Below are 12,794 nucleotides of genomic sequence, written 5' to 3'. Positions count from 1 at the left end.
GCAGAACAAAAAGTACGCATGGGACTGAACTGTGTCTACACAGCTAGGCATTGGCAGTTGGCCTTTTTTCCTCCAGGTTTCTGAGAGGCACTGGAGACCTCACACCAGTGAATGACCTGATGAGTTACACATTTTGGCAGAGTAGCTCTGGTGTCAGTATTGGAAATGGATTTGACGCAAGAAGGGTTGTACTAATGAGTTTATTGCAGTTGGGACTGAGTTAGAATTTGGGCTCCATTTAAATATATCTGCAGCGCTAATTGAAAGGAGGCAATGGATTTGAGAGACAGTGATGTTAGAGTAAGTAGGATAGTGCTACCAAGTGGATGTAAGATGTGAGAAAAAAGGAAATAAATTGAACTAGACTATATATAAGCCAGGCTTGCCTAGAGGATAACCAGTCATGCTGGAAACTGGAAACATGGAACAAAGAAGCATGCATGCACGCGTGTGTGCATGTGTGTGTGTTGTAGGGGAACAAAGAAGCACACGTGTGTGTGTATGTTGTAGGGGGAACAAAGAAGCGCACGCGTGTGTGTGTGTGTTGTGGGGGAACAAAGAAGTGCGCGCGCGTGTGTGTGTGTGTGTTGTGGGGGAACAAAGTGCGTGCGCGCGTGTGTGTGTGTGTGTGTGTGTGTGTCTGTGTTGTAGGGGGAGGGTAGTGGAGATGTAATGGATTTAATTTTAGGCCAATTTTAGTTAGAAATGGGACATACACATTGTTCTGACTTACAGGCAGTTGCAGTTGTTCAAGGCTATAGATGAAAAGTTAGGAATTGTCTGTTTAGTGGTTGGAAGGGTGAGGTTTCTTAAGAATATACTGCCAGTAGAGTACAGAATCTGGAAGAACTCTTTTTAATTAAATAATGAGTTACATGCTTAAGTCAACTGATTTATATTAGGTATGCAATTATACACTCCTTTCCCCTTTTGAAGCATTAGGTGGAAGTGAAAAAAGCTGAGAGATGGAGACACTGAGTGAGAGGTATAGGATCTTCGCAGTGGCGGTCATTAGGCTGTAGGGTCCGCTGGGGTGAAAGGCATTGTTTCTCTGGATGGTGAGGTTGCTGTGATCTTCAGTGGAACAACTTAGTAGGAGCGATGAGGAGGGCAGAGTGTGATGTGTTGACACTTTTACAGAAGGTCAGAAAGCGGAGAAGGGAAATTTCAAGAAGATTGAGACAGTAACTTGAAATCACTTTAGGTGAAAGTTCCATGAAGTGGCTTTGCAATTCTTACCATGGTTTATGCCTTGAAAAAGATACTAGTGTGACCAGGTATGGTAGACTTGAGAGAATGGGAAAAAGACCACCTTCTAGTTAAAATAATAACAAAGGGAAAATGCTTTGCATCTATTTATGTGTACTTAAGTTATTCAATTTCTCTGGGTCTTTTTGCATAAATGGAGCTACACGTAATAACCTATTTCATGGCCTGGTTGTGAGGACCAAAGAGTTAATTAACACATGTAAAGATTTTGGAACAGTGCCAGGCATATACTAAATTGCTAATGAGTAATAGCTATTGTTATTATGTAAGGTTTCATTATAGTCGTATTCCAGGTACAGTAGTCAGTGCTGATAGCTGCAGGATAGATCACATTCTCGCTGCCAGGAAGGGAGCTTTTCTTTATCCTAACTACATGAAAGGTATTTAATATTTTTCAATAAAATATCATATTCCTTAGTGGAACCTACTTTTCTCTAAAGTTAAAAAATAGAAGTAGCATTCTACTTGGAATAAGTGCAGAAATCTTGCTTCTTAATCCGATCCTTGGAGTGAACTTAAGTGTCCTGAGACACTTGTTGTGGAGTCCAGATCCAGTGGGCCCAGCTCTGCCGTTCTGCAGGAGAAGCCCTAACCTGGAAGTCAGATGGTTCCAGGACCACCGTCCTTGAGACAAAGCCTGAAAAGCTGCAGGCAGTCAGCCCCAGTGTCCTCAGACGAGCTTGAGGGTCGTAACGGAGGGTCTGGTTTGGCTGAAAGGACATTATGTAGTGTAGAACGTTACATGGGCAGGACACTTCTCTTCGTTATTTTTTCTAATAGCTTGGCAAGTGATCGGGTTAGGAGTTCTGTGTCACTATACCAGGTGTGCCCAGTATTAACCAACTTTGTAACATTTTCATTTGTATAATTAACTGGTGATGTGGATGTGGATCTCCTAGTGTTGTTCTGAGTGTTACGACGTAAGTAGAGGCCGTGTATTTATTATGTCTTTAAATTGGAAGGGTTTTCTCCCCACCTTCCAGTTTTACTGAGATATAGTTGACATACAGCACTGAATAGTTTAGGGTGTACAGCATAGTGATTTGACATATGTCGTGAAATGATTACCACTGTAAGTTTATGGAAGGGGTTTTTGAACGTACACCAAAAAAAGGTGGGTTTTTTGTTTGTTTGTTTTTTTGCTGGAAAACTGCTTGGTTAAGGACAGTTGGCTTATTTCCAAATAGTTTAGGAAAATAGATGATCGCAATAGGGGTTGGAGTTATATGCTTGTGGAGAGTTTGGAGAAACACAAGGTGGTCTTATTATGGTTTGCCTAATGTCTAATTAGAAAGAAGATGTGAAGGTACTGGAATGAGAATTAAAATACATTTGGGGGCTGAAACTGCAAGTAATGAAAATTAGGTCAAAAACAAATTATTTTTACAGTAGTCATCCAGTTTATAATGGTAGATGAAATATTGCTTGTTGTTCCAAACTACTTTAGAGAAAGTGTCAATTTGAGAGTAATAGGTGTTTTTTTCATATTAGGGACATCTGTTTGTAAATTTTGAGTGAAGAAGAATGTTTGATACAACTCACTAGCATTTGTTGAGATTCATTCTTTTTTTATTTATTTACTTATTTTTTTTTTTTTGCGGTACGCGGGCCTCTCACTGCTGTGGCCTCTCCCGTTGCGGAGCACAGGCTCCGGACACGCAGGCTCAGCGACCATGGCTTATGGGCCCAGCCGCTCCGCGGCATGTGGGATCTTCCCGGATCGGGGCACGAACCCATGTCCCCTGCGTCGGCAGGCGGACTCCCAACCACTGTGCCACCAGAGAAGCCCTGATTCTTTTTTTAGAGCTCATATGTACTGCATACTTACTGCATAGCAGGCACTGTGCTGAAAACTGCACATACAGTATGCCAGTTACATTGTAGAATACCTTCATTTTATAGAAACAGTGATTGATTCTGCTTATAACAAGTAGCACAATTAAGATTCAAGCTCAGGGCTGTCAGACTCCAAAACACATGTTACTTCCATTATACCATAATGAAGTAAACAGAATTATAGAGTCCATATTTCAAAATTTTATAACCTAGTCACTCTTTAAGCGATATTTTACAGTATAATATTGGGGGGGAAATCCTACTTTTAAGTAGTGTTACGAATTTTTATTTAAAACTATTTCCGCCGCTTTTTAATTAGTTTTTAATAATATGCAAAAATTGCTGCTCTCTTCTTTTAAGATGTTTTTTCACGGATGCCACTCGTGAATGGCCTTATCGGACCCAGTCCTCATCTCGCACATAATTCTTTGCCTCCTGGAAGTGGACTGGGAACCTTCCCTGCTGTAGCACAGCCCCCCTACCCTGATGCCAGGTATTTGAAAGCCTCCACTTTCTACGGAAGCGTAAATCTTTTTTGTGATGGGAATGGTTATTGGTCTGAGTGATTGTGTACAGTGTCAGTGTGTTGCACTCATTGTGATCTTTGTGAAAAATCATCAAACATTTTAGCTATTTTGTAATAATAGGCTTAATGAAATTGTACTTGACCATAGTACTTAGAAAGTTATTTTATGTTTATGAAGTAAAGTTGTTTATTTTTTGCCAGGGATAAAAATCCAGCATTTAATCCAATGGCAAGTGACCCTAACGGCTCTTGGACATCATCAGCTCCCACTGTGGAAGGAGAAAATGATACAATGTCAAATGCCCAGAGAAGTACACTCAAGTGGGAGAAGGAGGAGGCCCTGGGTGAAATGGCAACGGTAGCACCAGTTCTCTACACAAATATTAATTTCCCCAACCTAAAGGAAGAATTCCCAGGTAAGTCACGGATATATCACTGCTTTACATGTGACCAGCTTTCCCACACGTCACAGGCTTTTTTTGTTCTTGTCTCACTATAACAGAGAGCCTGTGTATCACCATTAATTTTTATCTAGTGTGACTCTGCACAATGTGAAGATTCCCTAGATATCTAGAAACATCTTGCATTTTCTTAGTCCTAAGCCCTGTACCGGTTTGCATATTTCCCAGAAGTTAATTTCAATTAATGAAGTGATTGCAGCTCCTAGCAGTCTTTTTAAATACATGGAAGTCAGTGTTGTGTTATATGTGTAATTGTACAAGAAAATTCCTAGAATAAAAAGCTTATCATTTAATCAGAAGTATTAAGTTAGGCTAAATCAGACTCCATTCTAAGTATTGTTCACATTGAAACTAACTCAGAATTATTTCCCCTTCTTCCCAACTGTCTAGCCCATTTGAAAAAAGCAGATGGTACAGTGGTACCATTTTTGAAAATTCTCATTAGCAAGAGGATGAAACATTTGGATTAATGTCACTTACAGAATATTTGTAAGCAAATGCTCATTTAGTATCTTGAGTTCATGTTGCAAGACAAACTAGGATTTGAAAAGGTCACTTAAGCTTTGTCTTGCAATAGTTTCCCAGCTGTCATATAGCTCTTTTAAATTACTAGAGGAGTACTTAAAGGTGGATTTTTTATGGATGACCCCTGTCTTTTTAGGTTTGGCCTTTTTGGTTTGGCCACCTTGTGGTACTTTATTTATTATTCATAGAAATAAATGCTACCTTATCTAACAAGAAAAGTCAGTGGTTTAATGCAGGGCTGTCTGTTAAAGCAGTATACACATTCTTCAGGGGTTTTTGTTTGTTTGTTTGTTTGTTTTAACTGCACTTTTATTTGCTGCTTAGAGATGAGTATATCTGGTTCTATTAAGTCACTTAGTGTCAGTGTAAAAATTGTCCTTAGATTGGAGCTGTAGGTTTCCTTTTCTTTAAAGTAATTTTCTTTAATAGATGTACTGTGTGATTCTAGAACCTCATGAAATACCATGTTAAGGCTGTTGGTCTGCAGCTGATTTCCATTTTCAGTGGCTGTTTCGAAGCTTTCTGTTTATAAATATGGACAAAAGCATTTCTACATTTACTGCTAACTGTTGATCTCACCCACGTTTCATTTTGTGTGCTGTCCTGACTCTGAGTGTCATAGAAGTGGCTTGAAATCATTGCTTTTCCCTATCTTCGTTGTGCACAAGTGCTGATGAGATGCTTAGTTTTAATAATGATTACTTCCTTTTGGTCAACTTGATAGCATTCTCTTGAGTACAGATGTTTTCCAAAACTTTTAGCTTTTTGGTCCTGGTAGCATCTTACATGGTTGAGGGAATTTATTATGTTTGGCTTAACTTTATCTTGGCTGCTTAGAACTTTGATTTAAAAACTTCCCAACTCCACAGGTGAGATTGTTAATGAGGCAGCACTCCATTCAGAAATAGGTTTGGTCTGCTGTGTGCCAGGAACTTTATACTATACAAAGAACTAAATACAGGACTATCATTTATGAAAATATGGGCAGAACAAGTTCAACTGTCAGCAGTCTATCAACCTTTTGATTAAGATGCATCATTACCGTGGTTCTGTGAATGTGTCTACTGTGTTCTTTTGTTGCAGACTGGACTACTAGAGTGAAGCAGATTGCCAAGCTGTGGAGAAAAGCAAGCTCACAGGAAAGAGCACCATACGTGGTATTTAAAAAAACTCACATGTATCATGCCTTCAGACACAATACGTGAATCTTATTATTATTGTCTTAGGTTCATAAAAAGATTTCCCATTCCAAAAAACATATGTTAAATACTTGTACAACTAATACACAGCTTTGTTTTATAGTGTTTTCCTAACTCATGATGTCTTAATATAGAGGGTGACATTTTCATAAGCTGGTTAATAGAACCAGTATGTTGAAGATTGAGATCACTTATCCTAGGAGCGTGTTTAACTCATTTCACTTTTAAATTGTTTTATCTCTTCGAAAGAGTACTACATTTTGCAGCCACATTAATGTGCCTCAGTTGCTTCCACAATAAGCTCTTTTTGTATTAGGTTTAGTAGAGAATTTTGAAAGAGGTATACCTGGACACCTTTAAGCAGCTTTTGAAACATGGGCTTGGCCAGGAATTATTAGGGTATTTTATAAGATTCACAGTTCAGGTGGTGACTTATTTTCTCCCAGAGAGCCAAATTAAGATTGTCTACTGGATCCAAATCCTTGCTTTCATTTGAAAGCATATTATATCTGCATTACCGTTTTGAAAAATACATGTACTTATTTTCTACTTTGATCTTCAGCAGACATACTGTCAGTGATAATGACTGCTTGGATCAAGCAAAAAATTTTGGTGGGGGGATGTGTTGATGATGCTTTGCTTTGTTTTACCTTGACTGGCAGAGGTAATGGCAGGATATTTTTAATATTTCTCAATGATTTTTCTTTTTTTAACGTTAAGCTTCAGGTTCCAGATTTTAGATTTGGAGGATTGATTTGGTATTTTCCTTTTCTCTAAATTGAGAGAGATATTAATCATTCCATTTTTGAAGAGTCTGTTACAAAAATTAGGATTGAAAATATTAGATTACACCTAGGTTCTCTAGCCTGGTTCAAATAGAGAGATGGAAATATGTCTTCAGTTGAAACATGTCTTATGAAAGGGAAAAGTGGGGTAGTGTCCAGATCTTTTCACACAAGAGGCTGTAAGTTCTCAAGATTAATATTTCAACTTTTTTCAACTATTTAACCCAACTTTTTCTTGCTTTTGTATGATAAAATTTGCCATAGTTTTATTTAATTTTAACATATACTGGGAGATAATTTTCTTCTCCTTTTTTCAAAGCAAAAAGCCAGAGATAACAGAGCTGCTTTACGCATTAATAAAGTACAGATGTCAAATGATTCCATGAAAAGGCAGCAACAGCAAGATAGCATCGATCCCAGCTCTCGTATTGATTCAGATCTTTTTAAAGATCCACTAAAGCAAAGAGAATCGGAACATGAACAGGAATGGAAATTCAGACAGGTGTGTGTTTCTGTTTCTTTAAGAATTGGCTTTTTAGGACTTCCCTAGTGGTGCAGTGGTTAAGAATCCGCCTGCCAATGCAGGGGACATGGGTTCGAGCCCTGGTCCAGGAAGATTCCACATACCATGGAGCAACTAAGCCCATGTGCCACAACTACTGAGACTGTGCTCTAGAGCCTGCGAGCCACAACTACTGAGCCCGCCTGCTTAGAGCCCGTGCTCCACAAGAGAAGCCACCGCGATGAGAAGCCCGCGCACCGCAATGAAGAGTGGCCCCCGCTCGCCGCAACCAGAGAAAGCCCGCCCAGCAACGAAGACCCAACACGGCCAAAAAGAAAAAGATAAATTAATTAATTAATTTTAAAAAAAGAATTTGCTTTTTAAAATTGAATTTTTGCTTTTTGAGAAAAGAGCTGTTTATGATATAGTTTCAGCTATAGTTCTTACTACAATATAAAAATTTGATTTAAAATAGACTTTCCTTTCTCAGTAAAAGATATTTAAGTTGATTTGGGGAAGTTTTAGTAAAGATTATAAACGATATGCTGCCGTAGACATTCGGTATACTGCGATGAATAATAGTCTCTCCTCTTGAGGAATTTACAATAGGGGAGCAGTCTGGAAACTGGCGACATCAAACGAATAAATTTCCTGTTGCTGTTCCCCCCTGCCCCGGGACAGCTCTGTTCTTCCTTGGCCGTATGATTGTTTTCTCTTTCCTATTCCAACAGCAAATGCGGCAGAAAAGTAAGCAGCAGGCTAAGATTGAAGCCACCCAGAAGCTGGAGCAGGTGAAGAACGAGCAGCAGCAGCAGCAGCAGCAGCAGCAGCAGCACCAGCAGCAGCTGGGCCCTCAGCCTCTTCTGGGGCAGCCTGTCTCGGACACACCGAGTGGCGGGACCCAGAGCCCCCTCACCCCGCAGCCTGGCAACGGAAGTACGTCTCCTGCACAGCCCTTCCATAAAGACCTGTTTGCAAAGCAGCTGCCCGGCACCCCCACTTCCGCGCCATCAGATGACGTGTTTGTAAAACCGCAAGCTCCACCCCCTCCTCCGGCTCCCTCCCGGATCTCCGTCCCGGAGAGTCTGTCACAGGCTCAGGCTTCTCAGCCGCCTTCCCCACAGATGTTTTCCCCTGGATCTTCTAACTCCCGGCCTCCATCTCCAGCGGATCCTTATGCGAAAATGGTTGGTACCCCAAGACCACCTCCTGGGAGCCACGGTTTTTCCAGAAGAAATTCTGCACTGGTGGAAAACTGTGCATCTTTACTGTCCGTATCTAGGCCCACTCAGATGAGCGAGACGACAGCAAGTAGGCCATCCCCAGTCAGAGATTTATGTTCTTCCTCCACAGCAAGTAGTGACCCCTATGCAAAGCCTCCAGACACACCTAGGCCTGTGATGACAGATCCATTTCCCAAACCCTTAGGCCTACCCCGGTCTCCTGTAGTTTCGGAACAAACTGCAAAAGGTCCTCTAGCGTCTGGAACCAATGACCACTTTACTAAACCGTCTCCTAGGGCAGACGCGTTTCAAAGACAACGGATACCTGATCCATATGCTCGACCCTTGTTGACACCTGCACCTCTTGATAGTGGTCCCGGACCTTTTAAAGCTCCAATGCAGCCGCCCCCATCCTCCCAGGACCCTTATGGATCAGTGTCACAGGCACCGAGGCGATTGTCTGTTGACCCTTATGAAAGGCCGGCTTTGACACCACGACCTGTAGATAACTTTTCTCATAACCAGTCAAGTGATCCATATAGCCAGCCTCCCGTCACCCCACATCCAGCGATGAATGAATCTTTTGCTCATCCTTCAAGGGCTTTTCCCCAGCCTGGAACCATATCAAGGCCAACATCTCAGGACCCATATTCCCAACCTCCAGGAACTCCACGTCCTATTGTAGATTCCTATTCCCAGCCCCCAGGAACATCTCGCTCCAATCCAGACCCCTATTCTCAACCTCCTGGAACTCCCCGGCCCACCACCATCGGTCCGTATAGTCAGCAGCCACCAGCCCCAAGGCCGTCTGCACAAGCAGACTTATTTGTTACATCTGCAGCTAATCAGAGACGTTCTGACCCACGTGCTCACCCTCCTGGAACACCGAGACCTGGAATTTCTGTTCCTTACTCTCAACCACCAGCAATACCGAGGCCAAGGATTTCAGAGGGTTTTACTAGGTCCTCAATGACAAGACCAGTCCTCATGCCAAATCAGGATCCTTTCCTGCAGGCAGCACAAAATCGAGGAGCAGCCTTACCTGGCCCTTTGGTAAGGCCACCTGATGCGTGTTCCCAAACACCCAGGCCACCTGGACCTGGTCTTTCAGACACTTTTAGCCGTGTCTCCCCATCTGCCCCTCGTGACCCCTATGATCAGACTCCCATGACTCCGAGATCTCAGTCTGACTCTTTCGGAACAAGTCAGGTTGCCCATGATGTCGCTGATCAGCCACGGCCTAGATCAGAGGGGAGCTTCAGTGCACCTTCCAGCTCACCCATGAATTCTCAAGGCCAGCAGTTCTCTGGTGTGTCCCAGCTTCCCGGACCTGTGCCGACCTCAGGAGTCACCGATACACAGAGCACTGTAAACATGTCTCAAGCAGATACAGAGAAATTGAGACAGGTAAACAGGTTGAATGTTCTCAGATGTTTTAAATGTATTGAGAATGCTATTCATTTTATCAAATTGAGTAATTTATGTACAGCTGTTAAAGTCAATCTTTTCTGTAGAATTGGTCATACTGCGAAGAAGAAAAATGAAATTGATAAAATGAACACTGATGAATTGGGCTTATTCTTTTATCTAATTTCAGTTTTCATGAGTTGGTAGGGGAATTCTTAAATATGAAAGGTTCAGTTTTGTGATAGTTGTATGGCAAGGAAAAGGACTGAAATCATCACTTTATTTTTTATAACCAATTGAATATTTAAGTGTAGCTAGTGTTTTATCAAACTTTGAAATATTACGGTATTTTAAACATTACCATAGTCAAGTATCCGAAGCATTGAGACTTAAAAAGCTATTACTTTTTTAAAAGTCCCGGTCATTTTTTGTTTCTTTCTGTTCAGCGACAGAAGTTACGTGAAATCATCCTCCAGCAGCAACAGCAGAAGAAGCTGGCAGGTCGACAGGAGAAAGGGTCACAGGCCCCAGGAGCAGTGCCTCATCCGGGGCCCCTGCAGCACTGGCAGCCGGAGAGTGCCAGCCAGGCTTTTACTAGGCCTCCCCCGCCCTATCCTGGGAGCATCGGGTCCTCCATTGGCCCTCCTCTAGGACCTAGATATGCTGCTTTCCCGAAAGACCCGCGTGCACCCTGTACTCCTGATGTTACTGGTATGGGGATGAGACCTCATGGATTTAGGTAATGTGTTTCGTTTCATGACAGATTTAAATAGCTAATAGAAGGGAATATGCACGACTGAAATTATTTTGTTTGGGACCATTTTTTAATTGTAGTATAGTTAATTTACAATGTTGTGTTAGTTTCACGTGTACAGCAAAGGGATTCAGTGTCTTATATGTATATATGTGTGTATATATATATATTCTTTGAAATTATTCTTAATCAAGAAGTTTATGCTGTTTTTTACTTTTTGATCCCTTTGAGATATGATCAACATTATTTTTCACTAATGAGAGGTCGTGGGTTTTTCTTTAAACCCCTCAGTACTCAACAGAGTGTAAAAGCACTCCCTTTGTTATTAAATATTGACTGTACTAGCCTTATGTCACAGCCACAGCGATGTAGTTTATCCTACCAGTCAAACCTTTAAAATGTAACTGCCGTATTCCTTCAAAGCCTCCTGTGATGTGATGAGTGAGAATTATTCTCTCCTTAGATTTTTAATTTTAATTTACATGGTAAATATTTGTGGAAATTTCGAAATTGAAAGGATGTTTTCCTGTAGGAATTTTTTGTGATGAGTGGTTTCCATCTTTGAAGTGGCTAGTAGAACAATCAAAGCCAAATGTAGGCCTGAGTTATAATAAGGTATTATATTATAACATAACAATATTTCCTTAACATATGCTTTTCGTTTTATCAGGTACAGTTTTTAGTCTAATACCTACCTCCATGTTAAAGGCTTACCCTTGTTTTCCTTTTCTCTTTCTCCTTTTGCCTGTTGCTATTTTTTTTTTTGGAAAAAAATTACTTTACAATTTTATTATTGTAAGCAAATTAAATTCCAAAGGAAATACTTTTAGAAACAAAAAGGTTGGAATTTTGGAGTCAGTCTTCAGATTTTTTGTGGTAATCCTGGTAGGATTTTTAAAGATTGTCAGACACACCCAGTCTGCTATGTTTTTTTTGTTTCTTTGTTTCTGCTTTATAACAAAGTGAATCAGTTATACATATACATATGTTCCCATATCTCTTCCCTCTTGCGTCTCCCTCCCTATGCCACCCCTCCAGGCGGTCACAGAGCACCGAGCTGATCTCCCTGTGCTATGCGGCTGCTTCCCACTAGCTATCTACCTTACGTTTGGTAGTGCATATATGTCCGTGCCACTCTCTCGCTTTGTCACAGCTTACCCTTCCCCCTCCCCATATCCTCAGGTCCATTCTCTAGTAGGTCTATGTCTTTATTCCTGTCTTACCCCTGAGTTCTTCATGACATTTTTTTCCCTTAAATTCCATATATATGTGTTAGCATATGGTATTTGTCTTTCTCTTTCTGACTTACTTCACTCTGTATGACAGACTCTAGGTCTATCCACCTCATTACAGATAGATCAATTTCATTTCTTTTTATGGCTGAGTAATATTCCATTGTATATATGTGCCACGTCTTCTTTATCCATTCATCCGATGGTGGACACTTAGCTTGCTTCCATGTCCTGGCTACTGTAAATAGAGCTGCAATGAACATTTTGGTACATGACTCTTTTTGAATTATGGTTTTCTCAGGGTATATGCCCAGTAGTGGGATTACTGGGTCATATGGTAGTTCTATTTTTAGTTTTTTAAGGAACCTCCATACTGTTCTCCATAGTGGCTGTACCAATTCACATTCCCACCAGCAGTGCAGGAGTGTTCCCTTTTCTCCACACGCCCTCCAGCATTTATTGTTTCTAGATTTTTTCATGATGGCCATTCTGACTGGTGTGAGATGATATCTCATTGTAGTTTTGATTTGCATTTCCCTAATGATTAACGATGTTGAGCATCCTTTCATGTGTTTGTTGGCAGTCTATATCTTCTTTGGAGAAATGTCTGTTCAGGTCAGCTGCCCATTTATGGATTGGGTTGTTTGTATTTTTGTTATTGAGCTGCATGAGCTGCTTATAAATTTGGGAGATTAATCCTTTGTCAGTTGCTTCATTTGCACATATTTTCCCCCATTCTGAGGGTTGTCTTTTGGTCTTGTTTATGGTTTCCTTTGCTGTGCAAAAGCTTTGGTGTTTCATTAGGTCTCATTTGTTTATTTTTGTTTTTATTTCCATTTCTCTAGGAGGAGGGTCAAAAAGGATCTTGCTGTGATTTATGTCATAGAGTGTTCTGCCTATGTTTTCCTCTAAGAGTTTGATAGTTTCTGGCCTTACATTTATGTCTTTAATCCATTTTGAGCTTATTTTTGTGTATGGTGTTAGGGAGTGATCTAATGTCATACTTTTACATGTACCTGTCCAGTTTTCCCAGCACCACTTATTGAAGAGGCTGCCCTTTCTCCACTGTACATTC

General features: G+C 40.9%; 1 protein-coding gene across 1 annotated transcript in view; it reads left to right on the top strand.

Moving 5' to 3' along the window:
* The window catches only part of KMT2C (lysine methyltransferase 2C), a 291,349-nt gene that overhangs the window by 235,853 nt on the left and 42,702 nt on the right, over window positions 1-12,794 (top strand). Inside the window, exons 32-37 of the mRNA XM_065883694.1 lie at window positions 3,466-3,598; window positions 3,833-4,047; window positions 5,701-5,774; window positions 6,921-7,103; window positions 7,835-9,733; window positions 10,180-10,472. Coding sequence (XP_065739766.1) covers window positions 3,466-3,598; window positions 3,833-4,047; window positions 5,701-5,774; window positions 6,921-7,103; window positions 7,835-9,733; window positions 10,180-10,472 — 2,797 coding nt within the window. The remainder of the gene's footprint in view (window positions 1-3,465; window positions 3,599-3,832; window positions 4,048-5,700; window positions 5,775-6,920; window positions 7,104-7,834; window positions 9,734-10,179; window positions 10,473-12,794) is intronic.

This window comes from Phocoena phocoena, chromosome 9 (genome assembly GCF_963924675.1).
Source record: "Phocoena phocoena chromosome 9, mPhoPho1.1, whole genome shotgun sequence".
Taxonomy (NCBI): Eukaryota; Metazoa; Chordata; class Mammalia; order Artiodactyla; family Phocoenidae; genus Phocoena; species Phocoena phocoena.
The sequence above is the reverse complement of the archived record's forward strand: the minus strand, read 5'-3'. Positions and strand labels throughout refer to the sequence as shown.